At 31.5% G+C, this 21,334-nt stretch overlaps 3 protein-coding genes and 1 pseudogene across 4 annotated transcripts; 1 reads left to right on the forward strand and 3 right to left on the reverse strand.

Moving 5' to 3' along the window:
- Positions 1-365: 365 nt before the first annotated feature.
- Positions 366-3,178, reverse strand: LOC111300982 (cytochrome b5 domain-containing protein RLF-like; annotated as a pseudogene).
- Positions 3,179-8,666: 5,488 nt separating this feature from the next.
- On the reverse strand, positions 8,667-10,295 carry LOC111300630 (uncharacterized). Its single transcript, XM_022896258.2, has 3 exons — positions 9,832-10,295; positions 9,503-9,695; positions 8,667-9,338 (listed from the first exon to the last, which is right to left on the reverse strand). Exons 1-3 carry the CDS (start codon positions 9,970-9,972, stop codon positions 8,866-8,868), a joined length of 807 nt encoding a protein of 268 aa, XP_022751993.2. The 5' UTR covers positions 9,973-10,295; the 3' UTR covers positions 8,667-8,865.
- An 811-nt stretch (positions 10,296-11,106) lies between these two features.
- Positions 11,107-11,770, forward strand: LOC111299774 (large ribosomal subunit protein eL27x-like). Its single transcript, XM_022895219.2, has one exon. It carries the CDS (start codon positions 11,203-11,205, stop codon positions 11,608-11,610), a length of 408 nt encoding a protein of 135 aa, XP_022750954.1. The 5' UTR covers positions 11,107-11,202; the 3' UTR covers positions 11,611-11,770.
- A 2,461-nt stretch (positions 11,771-14,231) lies between these two features.
- Positions 14,232-21,266, reverse strand: LOC111299775 (T-complex protein 1 subunit eta). Of its 2 annotated transcripts, none has more exons than XR_016329925.1 (14): positions 21,140-21,266; positions 20,775-21,035; positions 20,391-20,516; positions 20,086-20,289; positions 18,912-19,081; positions 18,696-18,831; positions 18,114-18,230; positions 17,861-17,980; positions 17,678-17,776; positions 17,499-17,588; positions 16,747-16,834; positions 16,559-16,663; positions 16,369-16,443; positions 14,232-14,556 (listed from the first exon to the last, which is right to left on the reverse strand). XR_016329925.1 is itself a non-coding variant. In XM_022895220.2 (14 exons), exons 1-14 carry the CDS (start codon positions 21,152-21,154, stop codon positions 14,458-14,460), a joined length of 1,689 nt encoding a protein of 562 aa, XP_022750955.2. In that variant the 5' UTR covers positions 21,155-21,266; the 3' UTR covers positions 14,232-14,457. The 2 variants fall into 2 exon arrangements, 1 of the variants encoding a protein (XP_022750955.2); XM_022895220.2 differs by having other exon boundaries at positions 16,559-16,647.
- Between the last annotated feature and the right edge of the window lie 68 nt (positions 21,267-21,334).

The following is a 21,334-nucleotide window of genomic DNA, read 5'->3' on the forward strand; positions in this document are numbered from 1 at the left end:
AATACCAATAAGGTTCTATAATGCCATAGTCAAATTTAGCTTAGAATAATTATAAGATCCACATCATAAACACCTAAAAAACTTAAACCGTCATAAATATAAATGTAACAAAACTATACGTGGCCACCACAAAAGTCAATATTTTCCTAGTTATTTGCATTCCTTTAAAGACGCTTATGGTTATTTGAAAATTTCAATAATGAAGTCTATAAATTCTTAGGGATATTGAAGTTGATCCATTATTACGCCAGGTGAAGACGTGAGATTTTTTGTTTTAGATTATCAATACCTAAATATGCATGTAAATTTCAAGAAAATAATAAATATACATATGCATGAATTGAAACCTTTTAGAGAAAAATAGATTATCGAATTGGGCTAGATAAATCTAACAATATTATAAATTTATCAAAAATAGAGTTAATTCAATCGAAAGTTAAAACTTCCACAGTGATAGTGAAAAATCATATCATTACATTTTGGGTGAAACTTCATATGTGGAGATATATTATAGACACGTTCTTTCAAAATAGTCTACATAGAATTTTTTGTTTGATTTGCTTAACTTCACTTATTGAAATAAGCCTTTTATTTGACTATTCATTCAATCCTAAAACATATAATTTATGGTGAAACATAGAAGAAAGAATAAGTTGGCATCACAATTTCAAAAGATTGTGTACGATAAATGCAAAAAAGTCTTAGAAAAGAATTGTTTCCCAACATACCTACAAGGTCAAGATGCATTTATGAAAGCTTAAGCTAGTCCATTTGACTATATCCCTTCTCAAAAGGAACCTCGATCCAAGGGGTAAGTTTTTAGTAAAATTTTTTTGTTTTTCAGCATTTTTGGCTATAGCACTCATTTTTACCAATGCTAATAGTTTTGATGATTCATTAGATGGTTTCAAACATAATGCATCAATAACATTAAAATTCAAAAAACCAACAGTTGCCTAATTTCCCAATGTGGCATTATTTGGCTATTTAGCTTTTTAAGAAATATTACTATTTTTATTACTATCACTACTATTTGAGAATTCATCTTTAAAGGTAATATCACAAATATTAACTACAAGATTTTTTGCCTGCACACCATTTTGATCAATAGGTAAGCCAACTTAAATAAAAAAAACATAATTTTGAGTTAATTATTCTAACAAAAAATAAAAAGTATCCAGCATTCAAGCTTATTTCAATAGTACAAAAGAATAACATAGCTCATTCTTAAATTATTAAGTCAAAACATCCAATTAGAAACCCAAAATGCACGAACCTAAGCCTTATAAGCAAAGTATTTTATCCTTATCAACTTAACCATACTCGTTGGGAAATATAAGGTTTCTAAATGTGTTTTTCTTTATCCCATGCTTTTTTTATTGCACATTAGAGTATAAATGAACCAAACCTTAATTATTTACACACTAAGAAGCCTTAAAGAAAGCAAATGTAAAATTTGTACTAGCCACCAAATTGAAATTATGTCAATGAAAGCAATCACTTCTAATGCAAACGTGTTAAGCATTGCCTAAATTATAGTGAGACAAACATATATGTATAAGAAAAGCCATTTTAGAGCAAAATATCCTCTACCTTTATTAGTTCCTATGCATAATAAAATGATGCTATGCAGTATTTAGAATCTTGCATATGCCTTAATTCCATACCAGACATAAATATATAATTAAATTTCATGTCCTTTAAATTTAAACAAATAATATTGTACTAATTGAATTGATTACAGCAACGAGTATACTTAGGTATTTAATGCCAACAATAAGCCTTATGGTTTTAAGCCAAGCTTAGCACCATGATGAAAAACACCCATTTGAGACCAACTAAATGGGCAACCCAAAAGCAAAAAGAACCTGTTGTCTATCAAATTATTGTATTTGCATATTTATCCATAAAAAAGAAAATGGTAAAGCCAGTTAACATCTCCAAAATCTTTAAAGCACATAAAACCATGTATGAAAGGTGCACTACCCTTAATTAAGCGTCTATGGGTGAAATCAACTTATCAGTTTCTTGCATTTTTTTTATAAAAGAGATTATAATTAGGAATATAAAAAAAATTACACGAGTTAAAATTAAAATTTATTTAATGTCAAAATTGACTACATAAATCAATTGGTTTGATATTAATAATATCAACTATATCACTATATATATATATATATTCAATTTGACTAATTAATAACTGTACTTATTTAGAAGATAAAAAACCAAACCATTTCAGGCAAGTCAAAATTGAACCTTTCATTTACGTAGGGATGTTTCTATAAAATCATTTACAAGTAAGTCAATGCCCATGTTATAGGAACTACGTAAATATGATAATAAATTTAAAAATCAAATATGTAACATACATTTGATTTGCTTACTTTATCCATATGGTGACCATTGTCCACATTTTACAAATTTGCAAAGTAAAAGGATAATAGAAAATATCAACATAATGAAAAATGAGGTAGGAAGATTAAAAATATATATGCTATATATCTTACTAAAATGATTAAATTAGTGAATATTGTGAAATCTTCTAAACAAATGAAGTTATCAAGGTTTGTGACCTTATAACTTGGTTTTTAGATTCCATGTTCGAAATTTTTTCTTTAAGCCTGTTAACAAAAAAAACAATGATGGCCAGGAGAAAGATAAAAAAATTAAAAAAAATGTGAAACCACAACTTCATCAATATGCAAGAAATTCATGTGTGAAAACATATGCAACTTACACACAAATTCAATACTAAAAAAATATCTCTATTTACATCAAACAAAAAGATAAAAAACAATCAGACAAACAAATCAAATACATTCAAACCCAAAACTTGTTTTCATACATATTTTTTTTGCATGTCTAAAATCAAATTTGACAAATGAAACAAAATTGTAAAAAACAAACTAAATCAAATATCTGATGTCTTAATTAGATTAAAAAAAAAACAAATACTTACCTCAGAAAGACATCAAAATATATAAAAAATTGAGAAAAAAAAATCTAAAAAAACTTAAAAGAGAAAGAATCGAGAAATCAAATCTTTGGCTCTTCAATTAGAAGATAAAAAATTAAATAACACATGAGACAAAGAGTCCATACCATATATAAAAAAAAATGAAAAAAAAGACTACTCACTATTGCCATTAGAATTGAAATTATCATACTTACCTGCCATATCCAATACTTATCATAAGGCTCACAACTAAAAAATACATGAAAAAGTAAAAATACATTCTTCATAAAATTGTGAAAAATCTAGCAAAAAATAGAGTAAAAAGAAAGGCGATTTCTACTGAACAATGAAAGAAATGAAAGACTTAGACTGTTTGAAGAAAGATTTGGTTGGCAAAAAAAAGATAGAATAGGAGAAAAAAAAGAAGAAAGAGGAAGAGAAGAGGGGTGGTGACTAACGACTGGGCAAAGCCTAAATTTGGTTGAGAGAGAAAAAAAAGAAAAACAAAAAGATAAAAGGAAAAAGAAAGGAGGAGAAAAAAATGAGAAGAAAGGATAGGAAAAAGAAAAGACAAAAGAAGCTTCTAGAGATTTTTTTTCCAAATTCACCCCTTTAATTTTTTTATTGACATTAAAGATTGGTTCTAGCATTTGCAGTTACAAAACTGCTTTAATATATGTTATAGATAATGCAATCAAGTGAAAAATAATAGAGAAACCTAAATTTAGGTTGGGTTAAAAATAATTGCTAGGTCAATGACTTAATTATAGATTAAATATTTAACAACTTAATGTTAATGAAAATTGATTAAATGATGTCATTGAATTTTTAAAAAAATTCCAGACAATTGATTTGGAGACTCACTAGGTATGCTTCAATTGTCACCAAATTATATAAAGTCTACAACTCCACTTTACATCTTTTTCGCACTATTAATGTAAGACTTCAAAAAACATTTAAATTTGTTTAAAGATTAAGATTGTTGATGCAAATGATCAAAGATTGTCTATGCAAGGATTTTTGCACTATGTTGTTATAAAGTATTATTCGTTTTGAGATTTAGAAGTTTGGCCTAACGGTTTTTTTTTTTAAATAAGTCTCCATAAAAAAAAAACTATTTTCTTATAAAGTCATAATTCAATCTATGACTATTAAAGATGACATTGTTTCTTTTATGAGGGAAAAAAATCACACTTGAAGCCTATGGGAGCATATTAATATATAGATGTTCAACACCACTTGAGCCCAAAAGCTTAAACTATTAGGTTTTTGGGTTTTTCATGTATGTGTCACCTTTTCATCCCATTTCTTAGTGATATGAGATTTTTTCTTGCATGTAAATCATATCAACAATCTCTCTCGTTCACTTGCGAATTTTAATTAGCTCCATGTGCAAATAAATCTTATCAATGTACCACCTTTAGACTAGACAACTTCGGATTTCTTATGCATTCGAATTGTCTCAATGTACCTTTAGCCCCAACACTCAACTTTGCATCTCTATAGGTCTATATTGTCTTAATGCCCTTCAGATCCAACACTTAATCTTTCTTTTCCATGGGTCTAAATTGTCGCATTACCTTTTAAACTTGCATTCAATCACAAATTGTATTAGTACATTGCGGATTAGGGTTATTTGAAAATACATATCATTATGCTCGTCATGTCCAAACCGAACCTTGACCCTAATAGCAGTTGATGGAAGAGAAAAGCCACAGTTGGAGTCCATAAGAGGCATATCAAAAGGTGCCTATATATATATATATATATATATATATATATATATATTAGACACCACTTAAACAAAAAAAATTTAAACTAATGTATTCTTAGATTCTCTTTATATTTATATCACATTTTATCTCATTTCTTAATAACATGAGATCCTTTCTCACACATGAATCACTTTAACATTTTTTTCAACACTAATTTGTGCATAATTTATATATATATATATATATTTCGTTCGCACTATTTATAAAGCAAATAAAATTTAAATTCATCTTTCTGAACATAAGAATTTGAATAACGTCAATTCAAAAACCACGAAATCATTTATATATTCATTATCATCGTCATTTTTGACATTACATATATTTCTATAATTGTAAGCAAGGCGTACAAATAGTCCAAAAATTTCAAGACATTTGAAAATGTGTAGACAAATGAGAATGAGATAGAAAGATATCATTGCATCGTCACTTATTGAGTTCTTTCTATTAAATTTTGTGTAGCAAAGCTGTCTGTATAAGAGTATTGAAAAGACTCCTTTCCCCTTGTTTTAAGGCCACTTGTTTCTGGAAAAGGACCGCACCTGGTTTCTTTTGAACATCAATTCCATTTCATGTCCGCTTTTTCTCAATTTGTTGCTCAGCTATTGTGTCCCTACACGTCCCCTTTGGATAAATATGATTGAAATTTTAAACATGTTCATAAATTGTTGTTCGTTCTTAGCCGCCAAGGAGATTCTACATTTAAAAAAAAAAATTATTTTATTACTATGTCTTGGATCAGACTGAATCTTCCTTGAAAGGCCCATCTCATGAGTCATGAAGATGTGGATGTCTATTTATCAACAGATAAACAAGCATATAAGATAAAAAGGTGATACAAAATTTTGGGTTGTTATGCTTATTTTTTAATAAGATCAAAAGAATTTTCAGATTTTACCTAGATTTATTCTCTTTTCAAGATAATGTTACATTCTTTTATATTGATTAGATGTATTCAAAATTTTATTTTAAAATGCTCCAACAATAATCAAAATCCCTTATTGATGTAAAAAAAAAAAATCATCTCTTTATGGACTAAATTAATTTTAGTATTGTCAATTATTCCTTAAATTAGTTGATATATCATTAAAATTGGTACTTAAAAATTTCAGATTTGAGAGAAGTTATGTGTGTAATATTCTATTCAACTAGATAAATAGTAGAGTAAAAGGAGTTTAAGGGTAAATTAAGAATTTAAAAAAAAAAAAACTAACTCTAAATTTTATGAGATTTTTTTTTCATTTAAAATTACTTTTATCGTTTACATACTATACCTGAATATTTAATTCAATATTAAATTTTTTTAATTAAATAAAAAACCTCATATACTACTCTTTTTCCCTCAGCATTTTCTTTTGAAAGACTGTTTTTATATACTTGTTCTTTCATTTTTTTTTAATTATTATTATTATTATTATTATATAGAAAACAATATTTGCCATCAAATATTAATGAGCATTCTCGTCGTTTCTTCTTATAATTTAAAAAGTGTAAGAGGTTACCAATGAAATTTTAATTTAGTGGCAATAAGGAGGTTTTAAAAACTTTAGGTTTTAAGTTCAAGTCCTATTATGTATGAGTTTAATTGCTTAGTTATCATATAGTTTCTTAGTTAATTATTCAGTAATCATAATTTGATTATAACGTAAAACTAATTATGAATATAACTTAAAAAAAAAAAAGTTTTCAATAAAAATGGAAATAAGAAATGGTTTTGGGATCAACTAATCAATTTCAGATCTAATATAGAAAGTCAGCGCTGGATATTTTGAGGGGATTTCAGACCCATTTCATGATGCAATGTTATATATAAATGTGTTATAAAGATCGTTACAACCAGGCATAAAAAAACCTTCCTTCCCTCATTAGTATAAACCAAAGTGCTTTTGTTGAATGAGGGAAAATAGTGGACAATATCCTTCTTGCTCAGGATCTAGTGAGGAATTGCCATAAAAGGGGACTCCCTCCCAGGCTACGAAAAAAGAAAAAAAGGAAATAGTGCAAGAAGAGTAACCACTTATAGTGATAAAATGCAACATTTCTTTGGTTGTGATTGCTTGGCAAATATTTACGCAACTAAGCCCGAATTCACCATCGCTGAACGTGACTTCGCCACTTCAACCCATATCTTGTAGTGCAAACAAATGTCTCCGAGCTATGATTTTTTTTTTTTTTTTTTTTTTTTTTTTTGCATTTGCTCATCTATGAAATTGTTTGTAAAAAGTATCAAAAAGAAAAAAAAAATCTTATTAAAGCTAATTTTACCATTAGGAAATCTTTAGTAAGTTCCACTCAGATACGAAATACATATACACTTGGCCTCTTGTCTTGTTTATTAACTTAAACATCACATATATATATATATATATATATGTTAGTAATTAATAACTATTCTTTTGACTTATTAATCAAGTTTTTTTATATATAATTAACTAATTAATTAACTATTACATCATAATTAAATTATAATCATTGAATAATCAACTAACAAATTATAATATAATTAGACAATTAAATACGCACACATTGAAACTTGAAGACTTATTAATAAAGTTAAATAGATCAATTACATATTACTAATTTAGAATATTATACTCTAAGGATGTGTATGATGCATAAGATTATAATAGGATAGGATAGGATAAGATAATATTATGATTAGTATTAGATTAAATAATGTCATACTATATTGTATTTGATATATTTAAGAATTAAAATAAAATAATTTATTTATTGTTCAAAATTATTTTTTCTCAGAATTTATATAATTTAAATTATTGATATAATTTTTAAGGATATTATAAGATAAGTAAGTTCAATTACATTTATTAAAAATAATCATCTCTATTTTAAGAGGATTAAATCATCCAATGCCAAGACGATAATTAATTCTCCTTATAATTATATTCTTTTCTTTAAATACAAATCAAATATAATATAAGATAATTATTATCCTATCATATCCATCAAATATGACCTAAAGATGTGTTTGGTATACATTATTATGATAGAATATAATAAAATGATATTATAAATAAGATTATATTAAATAATATCATATTATCTTATGTTTGATGTGTATAAGGATTATGATAGAATAATTTATTTATTGGTCAAAAATATCATTTATCAAAGTTTAAACAATTTAAATTACTGATAAATTTTTTAAGGATATAATAGGATATGTAAGTTCAATCTCGTAGAATTAAAAATAATTCTCTCCATTTTGGGATAATTGAATTATCTTATATTAAAATGTCATATTTGATGTATAGGGTGATAGATAAAATATGATGATAATCATCTTATATTTTGTTTAAATTGTAAAAAAGATAGGAATACAAAGAGATTAATCATCATCTTGGTATAGAATAATTCAATCTTTTCAAAGTAAAATGATTATTTTTAATCTATGAGGTTGAACTTACATATTTTATTATACTCTTAAAAATTACATTAATAATTTAAATTATATAAACTGTGAAAAAAGATAATTTTAACCAATAAATAAATTATCCTATTTTAATCCTTACACACATCAAACAGAGGATAGAATAACATTATATAATCTAATTTGATTTATAATATCATCTTATTCTATCCTATTATTATAATCTTATATATCAAACATATCCAAAGAATGATTAATTCTTTTTGTAGTCTTATCTTTTTTTTAGATATAAATCAAATATGATATAACATGATTATTATTTTATACACCAAATATGATTTAAAAGTTTATACTAAATATATTAATCGGTAATTTATTTTTTTTTTACAAAAAAGGCAGTAGTTTGAAAATAGAAAAAATGATAATATATGTTGGGATTTTAACTCAAAATATGTTGTATACGATCTTTTATTAGTTAAAAATAATTATATAAATTAATTAAATTAAAATTTGAATTAGATAATTAATTATTTACTTTGTTAAAATGAGAAAAGAAAAGCACTAGATGACAATGAAAAGAGTTGGTGATGTCAACCTCATTGCTGATCTTTAGTAGTACAAAAAAAAAAAAAAAGATCCAATTCTTACATAAAATAAGAGTACACTCGGGAATTAGATAACCAAAATTATTGGAGAATCTCTCTGCTAACAATTAGAAACCTGAAGCAATCTGCAATATATATCTCTTAGCAACAATTTATGCCCATGTCAGAAAACTGACTAGACAGGGCAGACCCACCCCCACCCAAATCCCTTCTCTTAGGCTTTACCATTGGAGGTACCCATTTGCTAAAACTATGTGCTCCACCTTTTGGTTTTACTTCACTATTTTCTCCGCCAAAACCAGCAATATTCATTGCAGCAACTTTACGACATGCAGAGAGCCATTTGGACTGCATGTAGGTGGTGGTCCTCCATGGTGGTACATGGAGTCCTGCCTCTCTAATGGATTGTTTGGCTGCTGAGCAAAGCACTGAGATAATCTTTTTGAGCTTTTCCTCGGTTCCTACAAAGATGGATGGGAGAGCATCTGTCAACTGTTTGTAGGTTGGTGTAGGTCTTGCAAGTTCAAATTGCGACTTGAAGTCTATGTCTACTAGGAGCCTCATTGTATCACCATTCTCATTCCCCATTACAACGTCAACATATTCATAATCACCTGTTCATGTAATTAATCCATAGACAGAAAAATCTAATTAAATAAATTCAATCTTGGAAAGTAGAAAAATTCTAAAGCATTATTCCTAGCAAGAAATGGGGGAATTTTACAGTTAGGATCAATTTTGTCTGAAGGGTAAGAGAGATAGGGAGAGAAAGACCCACCAGCAGGACAGCCTGAGGAAGTAACCCAAGAAGTTTGACATAAAGAAGCATCAAAGCCATTCATTTTGAGCATCATGGCAACCCACTTCTTCAAACCAATAGTTTTATGGACATCCCATTTGCTTCTAATATGCTTCAACACAATCTCAAGAACCTCCCTCTCAGCTTCCGTTCCAGTACACCTAAGAATCTCCTACAAAGATACAATAATAATCCAAAAAATACATCAGGAAGACACTTACAAACACAGTGACCGAAACACAAATTCAGCAAAACATTCCATGTTATATATTTATTTGTCAAGCAGGCTACATACACAATGATAATACCTGTAAAGCAGAAAGTTCAGTTAGATGGTTAAAAGAAGGACGCTGGCGGTTTGAGAGAGAAGGAAACATGGGTGAAGATGATTCTGATTCTATGAAGTCCTGAACCATTTGTACGAGCTCTTCCTCTTCCAAGCTACCCATCTCAGCCTCTGTATTTCTGTGTTGTTGATGCCTTTGATGGGGTTTTACAATGAAAATATGGTATATATTTTCAGTTTCAGACAGTGTTATAGCGGTGGAGATTACAACCTTATGTGGATAGATGAAGTTATTATAACTTGTTGCTATATATAAGAACTTAGCAGCTTAGTACAAAGATCTTGAAATCAAGTGTAAAATGAATGGGGTAAAAACCAATCGGGTTTAAAAATTTAAAGAGAGTGGTGGGAATGGGAAATAGGAATATAATAGGAGAATATTCTTATGTTTTGCTTGCTCAAAAAGAATGAGAAATTGAAAATGTTGTCGTTGCTTCCAGAAGTTACTCTAAACGTCTCAATTTTTTTATGAAGTGGAGACGTCTAAGAGCTGGCAAATCTTAGTTGGAGCAAAAACCCTTAAAACCACCTTAAGTGAGGACCTAAAGGCTAAATTGGCCAAAAACAAGAAGTCCTTAAGGCAAAGGCTGTAGCATTTTGAAGACTTTCGAAGGCGTGCCGAGCATTTGTCTTACATGTTTTTATGAAGAGGCTAAGGAGCGTGCCTTCATTTAGTAAAATTCTTTCCAATCTCAAAATTGTTCGATTCATCTAATTTAATTCAATTAATCAATATATTAAATCCAAATATCTGAATTCATAATGTTTTACATTCAAAATATTTGATAAATTAATTCAAAATATATTAATTTTAAAATTTAATAATTTAATAATTTAAATTAAAATAATTTGACACGATTTAAACTTAAATAACTCTAATATCAAAAAATGAAAAGTTATTGATGTCTTTAATTTTTGTGATCTAGTGATTAAGTAAATCTTAAAAAGACACACGATTGAAGTTCGATCCTAACCCTCATCCCCTCTTAATGTAGGACTTTACGACAAACCAAAAAATAAAAAAGTTATTGATAACAACGATGAAGTAATAAAACAGCTGACGCTAAGTATTATAGATTGTTATAGACTTATGGATTTGTTACAGATAGATGTTATTTATAGGTAGGATTTTCATTATGTGGAATTTACACAGAAATGGACGTTACAGATCGAATCATAAGGCCCAATCCAGCTTGGCCCCAAGACTATCAAAACAAAAGAGCCCAGCAATTCATATAGGGAAAAGCAAGGGTTTCATTTCTGCTGATAACGATAAAACATATTTTTTTCCCTGGTGAGCCGAGTGAAAAAGGAAAAGCGAAGAGGAGCAGCAATGGTGAAGTTCCTGAAACCAAACAAGGCTGTCATCATCCTCCAGGGCCGCTACGCTGGTCGCAAGGCGGTGATTGTCAAATCCTTTGACGAAGGAACCCGCGATCGCCCTTACGGCCACTGTTTGGTTGCAGGGATTAAGAAATACCCAAGGAAGGTTATCCGCAAGGACTCTTCCAAGAAGACAGCCAAGAAATCCCGCGTTAAATGCTTCCTCAAGCTCGTGAATTATCAGCACGTGATGCCTACGCGTTACGCTCTGGATGTGGACTTGAAGGATGTGGTAAATGTCGACTCTCTTCAGAGCAAGGACAAGAAAGTCTCTGCTTGTAAGGCTACCAAGGAGAAGCTTGAGGAGAGGTTTAAGACCGGGAAAAACAGGTGGTTTTTCACAAAGTTAAGATTTTGAGATCTGGGTTGTTATTATTTTTGAAGATTTTGAGGTTTATTTAGTGTTTAAAGCTTTGTTTTAGGGTAAAAATTGCATCCGTTTTGTCAATAAGATATTATTGGGTTTTTGTTGTTACCATTCTAGTTTTCTATTATAATTTTGTTTGATTTAATGTCCACTTGGAATTTAGCTCGTCTTTTTTTTTACTGCTATTTGATTGGTTTTTTTTAATGGTTTCTCTTCTGCTATTATTTATGTGCTTTTTTAAAAATGTGGAGCATTATCAAATTTGGTTTTACTTTTAGATATATTATTAGCATTGGTTGTGTTAAGCTAGTTTTAAAAGATGGGACTTCTTTTGACTAGTGTTTCTTGATTCTGTTCTCCCCATTTAGGTTGAAATGAAAGTAACCATTGGTTTCTTGTGCTAGTGGTCCATGATTATGGATGTTTCATGTTCTTCTCTTTCTGATTTCGGACAAACGGTTATCTTGACTGATGTTTATGATTGTAATTATAGGATTTGCCTATTACATCAGCGTCTGTGGTTTGTAACTACAGACCTGAGTTTAGAGAGCAAATGAGTTTCCTAAGGTGTCTGTAAGACCCGAAGGAGCACAGCTACCGTTGCTTGTTTTCCTATTAGTAGGACTGTCATATGGCCCAATTCTTGTTACAACCCGTTTGCTACAATTTTTGGATATTGGTCAAGGCCGCCAATGCACAAACAAAATGATTCTGTATCATTTGCTAGTGAATCTGCATGTTTGAGTGGAAGTCCATGTTGTTTGAACAAGGCTTCTGGTATGGGGTCTAATAAAAATGGAGAAAAGAATAATCATACCCTTGGAACCAGAGTCTAGTTACCTTCTGCTCTTTCTTTGAATAAGCTTAGTAGCTTTCTTTCATTCACTCTTCTATGCACAGTAGCTCTCATGTAAATATTTTCAACCCGTTTTTTTACCTGCCTAGCTTTTAGTCTACACTACTTCTATATAGACAAAATTCATATACCAAAAAAAAAAAACACTAATACCCATTGCTGAGATTTTGAAACAATTATTATAAGGCGAAGTAATTTCCATGTTATTTCTTGATCAAGCAATTAATGGCAAACCTGTTTTTTTTTTCGTATTCTTTTAAACTCACAAATTATGAACTTTATTTATTTTGATCACATTATAGTTAACATATATGAGTGCATAAAGACACCAACAACATGACAGACAAGCCTATTAAGTAATTGGGGTGTTACATCCAACTCTTTCTTCCCTAATGTATACTTGCTAGAAGATGAAGCTGTAGCTTCTATTTCACACTCTTACGTTCCTGCAATACAAAAATTAGAACAACTAAATTATGCACATAAAAGCCAGCCTTTAGCTATATATCATAAATCAGGGTCCGAATACGACTTACATACATGAATACCATACCAAGTAGAATGACAAATTTCTAGACGCCATTTGGAGGCAGATAATACATGCCTCCATGTGTTTCAGATTTCTTTGGTGGTGATGGTGGCAGCGTATTGTGTTGAGGAGCTGAAGGAGGAGGCCGTGTTGCCGGTGTTTCTGGTGTTACATGCCTTGCAGTGATCTCAGGTAGAATTACAAGCGATATGATGACAAGTATAACAACATTAGTTCTTGTAAACAACTTCATGGGAACCAATCTCTTTCCAATTCTGTTTCCCCTTACTAAAATTGGTGAAGAATGCAATGCAATCTCATCAGCTATCAGTTTCCTATTTATAAACTCCTTAACAAAGGTTTCAAGGTCAATCCTTACGTGTGAAATAAGGTATTAACAATCTAGAAACCCACGGTACTTACAGCTGAGCATATAGGGCACTCATTTTCTGCTTTTTTTTTTTTTCTTTTTTGCTTCAAATTTTCTTTGCCGTGGTTGCAGTTTGGTAACACAGCTGAAGTCAATGCAAAATGGTAAGTTTCTCGGTATCATCATTTTGGTGAAGTTTCATCCATTTTGGCTGGGAAATTGGCCGACTTGACTTTGATCATTGCATGAGCTAGCAGATTAATTGGACCAAGTTTTTCTTAATGCTTTATCTGGCTTGACCACTATTCCCCTTAGGAAAAATATGAAATGGGTTTATATAAATATAAATTTTATATATTAAATGAGTATAAAAAAATTTCATCTTTGTAACTTGTAATCATAATATATTGCGGAAATAAGTTATACCAAACTAAAAGCTCCAAGTCAATGCCTCAAATTTCCATAATGCATTTTTTTTATTCACAAGGCTGAAATTGAAATATCAATAGCTAGGTCGCTTTGGTGCTTGACTTTGACTAAAATTTGAAGTTTTATGCCTATCGTGGCGTGTTGATTTTGGATTACTGTGTGTTGCGTTCCAAGGTTTGGACAATTTTGGGGTGGTTAGTGGCTTAGAGCTGCACGCTGCTTTTGGTGGTTGTGTTAGAGCGGCCGCGCTTGGCTGCTTTATTGTGGGAATTCATAGAATGTGGGAAGATTTATCAAGTCCCAACCTATATTTCCTCCTCCTAAATTCCAAATTAGTAGACTAGAATTCATGAATTGACTCAAATTTAAGATCTCTCTGTTCACCATACAATTTCCATACAAAAATTTACTAGAACACAGGACGAAAATGAATAAACTGAAATTCAATTTGGATGAGATTCAGACGTAAATGTTACACAAATCACCCCACACACTGTCTTGATTGCACATCTGAATAAGCACCTTCACATTTGGCCTTTAAAATGGTAGTTCAATTACTGAATACAAGGAAAAAAAAAAAAAAACCTAGTTAACTAAAATCTTTGTCGTCATTTTGATTGGAGAACCTTAATTTGGGCAACAAAACTGGAAGGCTCATCTCCTCCTCATTCCTCGTCCACGGCCAAGGAAACCACCTCCACGCCCTCTGCCAGCCATGGCACCTGCAGCAGAATCTCCCTGTGCACTCTCCGACTGCAACATTAAACACAGGAAAACAGTGAAAGAGTTGTGCAGCAGTGCAAATGTATTGGCACACATGAATGCTGATAAGTAGTTAGATAAAATAGGCATAATGTGGGTCACATTGCAGCATTAATAAAATGAAGCGTTTGTTTTGCCCAAAGAAAGGGGATGAGCGGAAAAGAAGAAAGAAAATAGTTTATTCATGCAGTTTTCTATCCACAATCACAATAATCATTCATTTTCAATTTTAAAAGATCACGAGATGTGAGCCAATGTTATAAGGAATATTACTATTTTAGATTTTATCTTTTGATCTCCACTTAGAAAGAATATAATTTTCATTTTCCACCTTTCCAATGAGCACACCAATTGAAAGAGGGGAAAAAAAAAAAAAAAACATATTTTCCCTCTTTCTACTTTTATCTTCTAAATTTTCATCTTTCCATTTTTCTTTTAAGTGATCACATACAAAGTAAAGCCTAAGTACTCAAATTAAAATGATAAAGTGACATGAAAATGATAATATTTTCTCCCCATCCATGTGTTCATATATTTTTTTTGGTACAGTTGTTTGGCCGTGTTTGGCTGTGGGGAGTGTGGCTATGTGTATGGTAATGTACGTTACATGATGTAGAGAACAAAGGTACAGTTGTTCTTTTGCAAGTACTAGATAAGACATTGACCTTATTTTGATATATTTTGGCTTCAAAAATCTAACCCAAGCAAGTCAATATAACGTGAATAAATTCAAAGAACAATCAAGCAAGCGGACAATAAACACAATAATATGCAAAAATAAAATGCAACAACAAGAAATGGATTTTCGAGGCTCAACATAAAACCCAAATCCACAGGCTATAAGACAAGAAATTTCTACTATAATCAAGAAATGAAGATTGCACCAACTTTTGATCATCAAAACTCACTCAAAACTTGAAAACCACTGCACCCCAAAGCCTGAGAGATTTTCTTTCAATCCCTCAAAACTGAAGATCACAAATGAGATTTCTCTCACAATCTCATTATATCTTTTTTTTTTTTCTCTCCCCAAATTGCCATTAATGAACCTTAGCACATGATAAAGCTAATGTCAGCAAAAGTATCAAATGAGGACAAAAAAGGAAAGACAAGTGAGTGATAAACACCAAGATGAATTTTCAATCATCAACTTCAAAAGATCTCCAACTCTAGTATCAGTGACAGCTATAACAACCCATAATTAGAGTACAATTGGATGCCAAGGTTTGCACCAGCCATATGTTTCACACGTGGTGAATGTCCTAATTCCACATATGGATTATCTTAGTTTGACCAACTTTGACTTGAGTTTAACCGAGGGATATTTTGGTCCAAAACATTAGTTTTGATCAAATCTGAGGGTTTTGCAATTAAGCTCTTTCAAAATCCCATGGTTTGTCTAAGTTTGACCAATTTGACCTGGATTTAACCAAGTTTGACCAAAATCAACCTAGGTTTGACTTTTTTGGCATTAGTTTGACCAAAAAATTGATCAGAAATTTTCTTAGAGCCTTTTCATCTTCATTAATCATCTGTCCTGATTTCAGCAATTTCAAAACTTTTATCTCAGTTTTTTGTCTCAAATGTGTACTCTTAATCAAGTTTTTTATTGTCAAGCCTAAAAATCAACTTATTCAAAAGACTTGGAATACTTGTAAAGCATAAAACTTCTTGGAAAAGAATCAAAATTGATTGGAACATGCTAGAACATAATTAGGTATCTACATGGACAAGAGCAAATGACACCACAAAATAGAAAAAGCATACATATAACTTCTAAGAAAGGGAACAACATGGCATTACCTTGGGATTCTTTACAGTCTCATCCACGCTTAGAATAAGACAAGCGGCCTCAGTTGCAGCATTGATGGCATTAATCTATCAGCACACATTTAAGATACCAGAGGCACAAATTTGTGAAATTAATATTAGCAAAGAACTAAAAGGTACATCATTAGATAAGCAATTGCTAGTTGGAAAGTGGTCAAATCACCTTTACAACTGATGGCTCCCATACAAAGTTTGCAAATGAATCTGCTATTCCACCAGAGTTGATGTCTACTCCGTAAGGCGCACCCTCACCTGTCCAGAACTCAAACTGTTTAAAGAGAATGATTCACTGATATAAATGGGAAGAAAATTATAAAAAATTTAAAAAAAATAATTGGAAAGAATAGCAACCAGATGGAAGCGCATGCTTCTGCCTTAATTTGTTCAGCACATCAGTTGCATCAAATCCAGCATTGTCACACAGCTGTCGAGGGATAACCTGCAGATGAGAAGATACATTGTAAAGTTGTTAAATGGAAAAGTTTCATTTTGATACAGGATTTCAAGGTAAAGTTACATGCCACCTTCCCAAAAATATTGTCCTCATGATCAAAAATTATGTTCATGCATCATAAGGAACTTAGACTATGGCTGCATTATATAGTGAGCTAAAAATGAATACATGCATAAGCAAGGACAATAAATTTTATAAAATACCATGGGTAAAATATAAAATCTACTGACAGATACATCAAATAAATTGTTTCTCTGGTAATTATTCACACAACAGGCTTTCCCCTTGGTATGAAAATGAATTAAAATTTGTGTATCTAAGTTAAAGAAAAATCTACTTTTTATTCGCAAGGTTCAGCAAAATCAAGGAGTGTACTTTAGCATAAAGTTAGTGTTTTAGCATGTCTACATGTGTGTATGCATGTCCTGGTATATACATAGTTTTCTTTTCTCTGGGCAAGTCAATCCTGAACCCTTAGTAAATTACACTAAGACCACATTGATTTCTATATAATATCAAACTAATATCAATTTCCATTTCACCTAAAAAAACTGTGTATTGCTCACTCCCATAGTTTTAACCACTAGAGACATGAGCCAAATTCCTAGGCAGCCAAAAGGAAGAAGAAACTAAGGGCAACAACACCTACCTCAAGAGCTTTTGCATACGAATTAATAAAAAGTTGGGACTTCCCAGCAATTGTGCGTGCATGTTGCCTTAAGTATCGACTTATCTCCATCTGCCACCACAGGCAAGTTTTATACATCAATATAAAAAAATTCCCTTCCAATGTGCTTAAAAGTTTCACTAGTTATTATAAAAACATACATCTATCGCACCACCTCCTGCCACTACTGTAGAGTTCTTCAAAGCTCTTCTGACAATCATAATTGCATCATGTAAGCTCCTCTCAGCTTCTTCAATGAACTGAAAATAATAATACACAATCTCTAGCATCAGCATGAAAAGCAATACACATTAAGAAATATTACTAGTTAAAATATGAATGACCTGATCAGCTCCACCACGAAGAACTATAGTGGCTGTTCGTCCTGATGGGCAACCACTGAATATATTAAACCTCTCATTTCCAACCTGCCTTTCCTCAAAAACCTCACATGTCCCTAGAACCTTCAGATCAAACAAAGAAATATTTTCAATTTAGGAAGTTGAAAAGAAGGGAATTCAATAGTTTTTGACAGTGTAAACTTGAAAATAAAAAAAGAGGGTTGCATTTCCAAATGAATATAATGCGAGTCGCAACCTCATCAATTATGTTGTTGACAGATGTCTGTATGGTTCCACCAGATGCAGCAGCAACCCGCTGAAGATCTTCCTCAGCTACACGACCAGCACAGAAAATATCTCTATCTGCAAAATACTGTCAACAAAAAAACACAACATTCATGCAACAATATTTGAGAGAGAGGAAACAAAAAACTAGTCATAATTACTGACAAGCATCATTCTTCAAAATTCTATGAAAAACTATCAATTGAGATAACATAGGAGCTGGAAAGAAGTAGTTATGTATGATTATAGAGTGTCAAATATCAATATGGACATGACTACATTATCTTTATGACAATGCCCACTGTAAGCACTCATGCAAGCAGGTAACAAAGCAACAAGAGATAAAAACTACGTAGGTCATTCATAGCCAACAGAAAAAAAAAAAAAAAAAAAAACCCTTATTTTTACAACCAACACCATGTATTAAGTTTCATCACAAAATAATCAAAAAAGGAAAATAGATTTATGTGGATTTTGGTAGTTATCAACACTTATAGAGACAGGTACAAAGAAATACAAATGTAGTATCAACAATCAAGGCAAAATCTCACACCTGTGTTGCCAGATCACCAATAGCCAACCGTGAAAGAACAACCTCTGCACCACTCTTCACACATTTATCCAACTTGTCGTAAATGATATTCCATTCTGCATCAACAATTGATTGATATTGTGATGGATCTGAAAGTCTGTAGCAGATAAACAAAAAGTAGAGTCAATAGCCACTTATGAAAAAATAATTTAAATCAAAGACGGCAAGACCTCCTACCTTATCTCAGCATTTTCTTTCTCAGATTTCAGTTCCAATTCAATGTTCAACAAAAGTATCTTGGGATTCACAAACTTCTTTGGCTGCTGTTCAAAACCGGCGTATGAAAATGTCTTTTTAAAGGCAACACCATTAACCAAAAAGGAGTCACGCATATTACCACCAGGAACCTGCGAAAAAAAACCAAAAATATTAATCAATTTTTTATGTGACAACAATATATACTACAAGAAACATGACTGAAAATTTGATGGGAATTTTTTCTTAGCATTCATGAATCAAAGGAATCTTATTTAAAAGGCAATGCCACAATCTGACAATTATAAGTAGTATTACAATATTTCAAGCAAAAAAATAAGGGAACTCCACCACCCCAGCCCTATCCTACACCTTCAGACTCTTGGCTACCACATCAACCCTATGCTACACCTTCAGACTCTTGTCTGCCACATTGGATTCATCATTTTACATTAGTCGTTAGTTAAACATATTCATGATCAGACCATCTACAGTTGCCATCACTTATGAATTGACAACAAATTATATCACCATTGCACACACAAAATTCACTTCAAAAATGAAAAGAAATCAAAAGGGAATCAACTAGCTCAATAACTTTAGATATAATAACAATGGGTGAGATCCTAATTGCAATATAGTGTTTTACAGGCTAGCCTTTTTATCCTTTAATGTGAAAGCTGCCTTTCAGCCTATAGTACCAGAAGTGATTAGAAATTTTAACTTTTTAACTTTAGAAAACCTATATTATGCCAATTGGAGCTTATGTTGTGTTTTCAGAGCTTTCAAAAACTGATTGTATTATGGACCCAAAAAGGACATCTGTAAATTAAACTTTCCTAGATTTTGGACCTTACAAAATTTTCTCCAAAAAATAGAGTCAAACTGATGCCCGCCTCATTTACCATACATACCATTGCAACATTTACACTTACATGATACTGCCAACGGATGAGAGTCTACATATAAAGAATAGCCAAGTGCTACACTCAGCTGGAAAAGATAGTTCAATATAACACACATTGGGTCCAAACTGTATAATTTGCCAGATAACAAGAACTATGGGATCTTTTTTGAAAGATCCAAGTACAAATATCAGAAAAAAGAACAAGGATAGAAAAAAGTTGAAAATAAAGCATGAAAAACAGGAGTCTACCTTCTTAACTCCAATCATATTCAACCTATCATCATTTCCAATTGCAATAACAGCATCCACAACCATTGACGCAAAGAACTCCTTTTCTCCACCAATGAGTTTTGAAGAAAGTGTTGTTGCAGCACATTTAGCTAACAAGCCTTTCTTCTCTTCTAGACTTTTTCCCTCTATACTAACAGCTAGTTCTTTGATCTTCTCAATTGCCTGTCCATTGAGTATAGCATTCCACATAAATAGATGCACAAAGACCAATGCAGCATCTAAACCATGAGAATGGAAAAAAACAAAAAAAAAACAAAACTCACCAAATAGCAAGCAGTTCGATAACTCCTAATGAGATTTTGAGGGTGGACTCCATCCTCAATAAAAGGCTTGGCTTCTTTTAAAAACTCTCCTGTTAGTAGTACAACAGTCGTAGTTCCATCACCAACCTGCAACACACAAAAAAAAAAAAAAAAAAGAAAAAAGCTCTCTAAATAATCTAAATGGCATAAAAAAAAACATCGGATCTTGATAACATTGAGATTCGAGATGCCAAACAGACAAACGAATTCAAAATTCAAATATTAGTTTAGTAATGAAAACCCTTTGTTCATATGTAAACATCAAACTCTGCTTTAACTGAAAACTGAGAAATGATTTGGAATCTACAAAATTAAGTAAAAAAGAAGAATAGGGGAGAGGATGACCTCAGAGTCCTGAGACTTGGCGATATCAACGAGGATCTTGGCGGCAGGGTGAACAATATCGAGAAGCTTCATAATGGTGGCACCGTCGTTGGAAATGGTGACGTTCCCTTTGTCGTCGTGGATGAGCTTGTCCATACCCCTGGGACCCAGGGTTGTTCTAACCACGTCAGCCACGGCGGTGCAAGCGTTTATATTGCTTACTAGCTGCGCTTTCCCCTGGGACGTATCGGTGCCTTCTTTCAAAAGTATAATTTGGGGTTGCTGCAAACAAAAGAAATAGAAGCAGATTTAGCAGCACTTAAAATCAGAGATTCAAGATGTTAAGAAAATGAGCATGAAATGAATGAAAAGGAAGGTGAAGTTACCAGCATGGCTGCCATTGTAGCTAGGGTTTTGCTTGTTTCTTTAGGTGGAAAGAGAGGAAGAAATGTTCTGGTAATTTCTAAGTTATGTGCGGTTTTTTAACTTTTTTTATGGGGGTTTCTTTTCCTTGAGAAGATGGGTTTCATTTTCAAGTTCATAAAGGCGGAATTAGGGTCTCGAAATTGAAATGCAAATTT

Source organism: Durio zibethinus, chromosome 18 (genome assembly GCF_047325235.1).
Source record: "Durio zibethinus cultivar Kanyao isolate XHJ-2024 chromosome 18, ASM4732523v1, whole genome shotgun sequence".
In the NCBI taxonomy this organism is placed as follows: domain Eukaryota; kingdom Viridiplantae; phylum Streptophyta; class Magnoliopsida; order Malvales; family Malvaceae; genus Durio; species Durio zibethinus.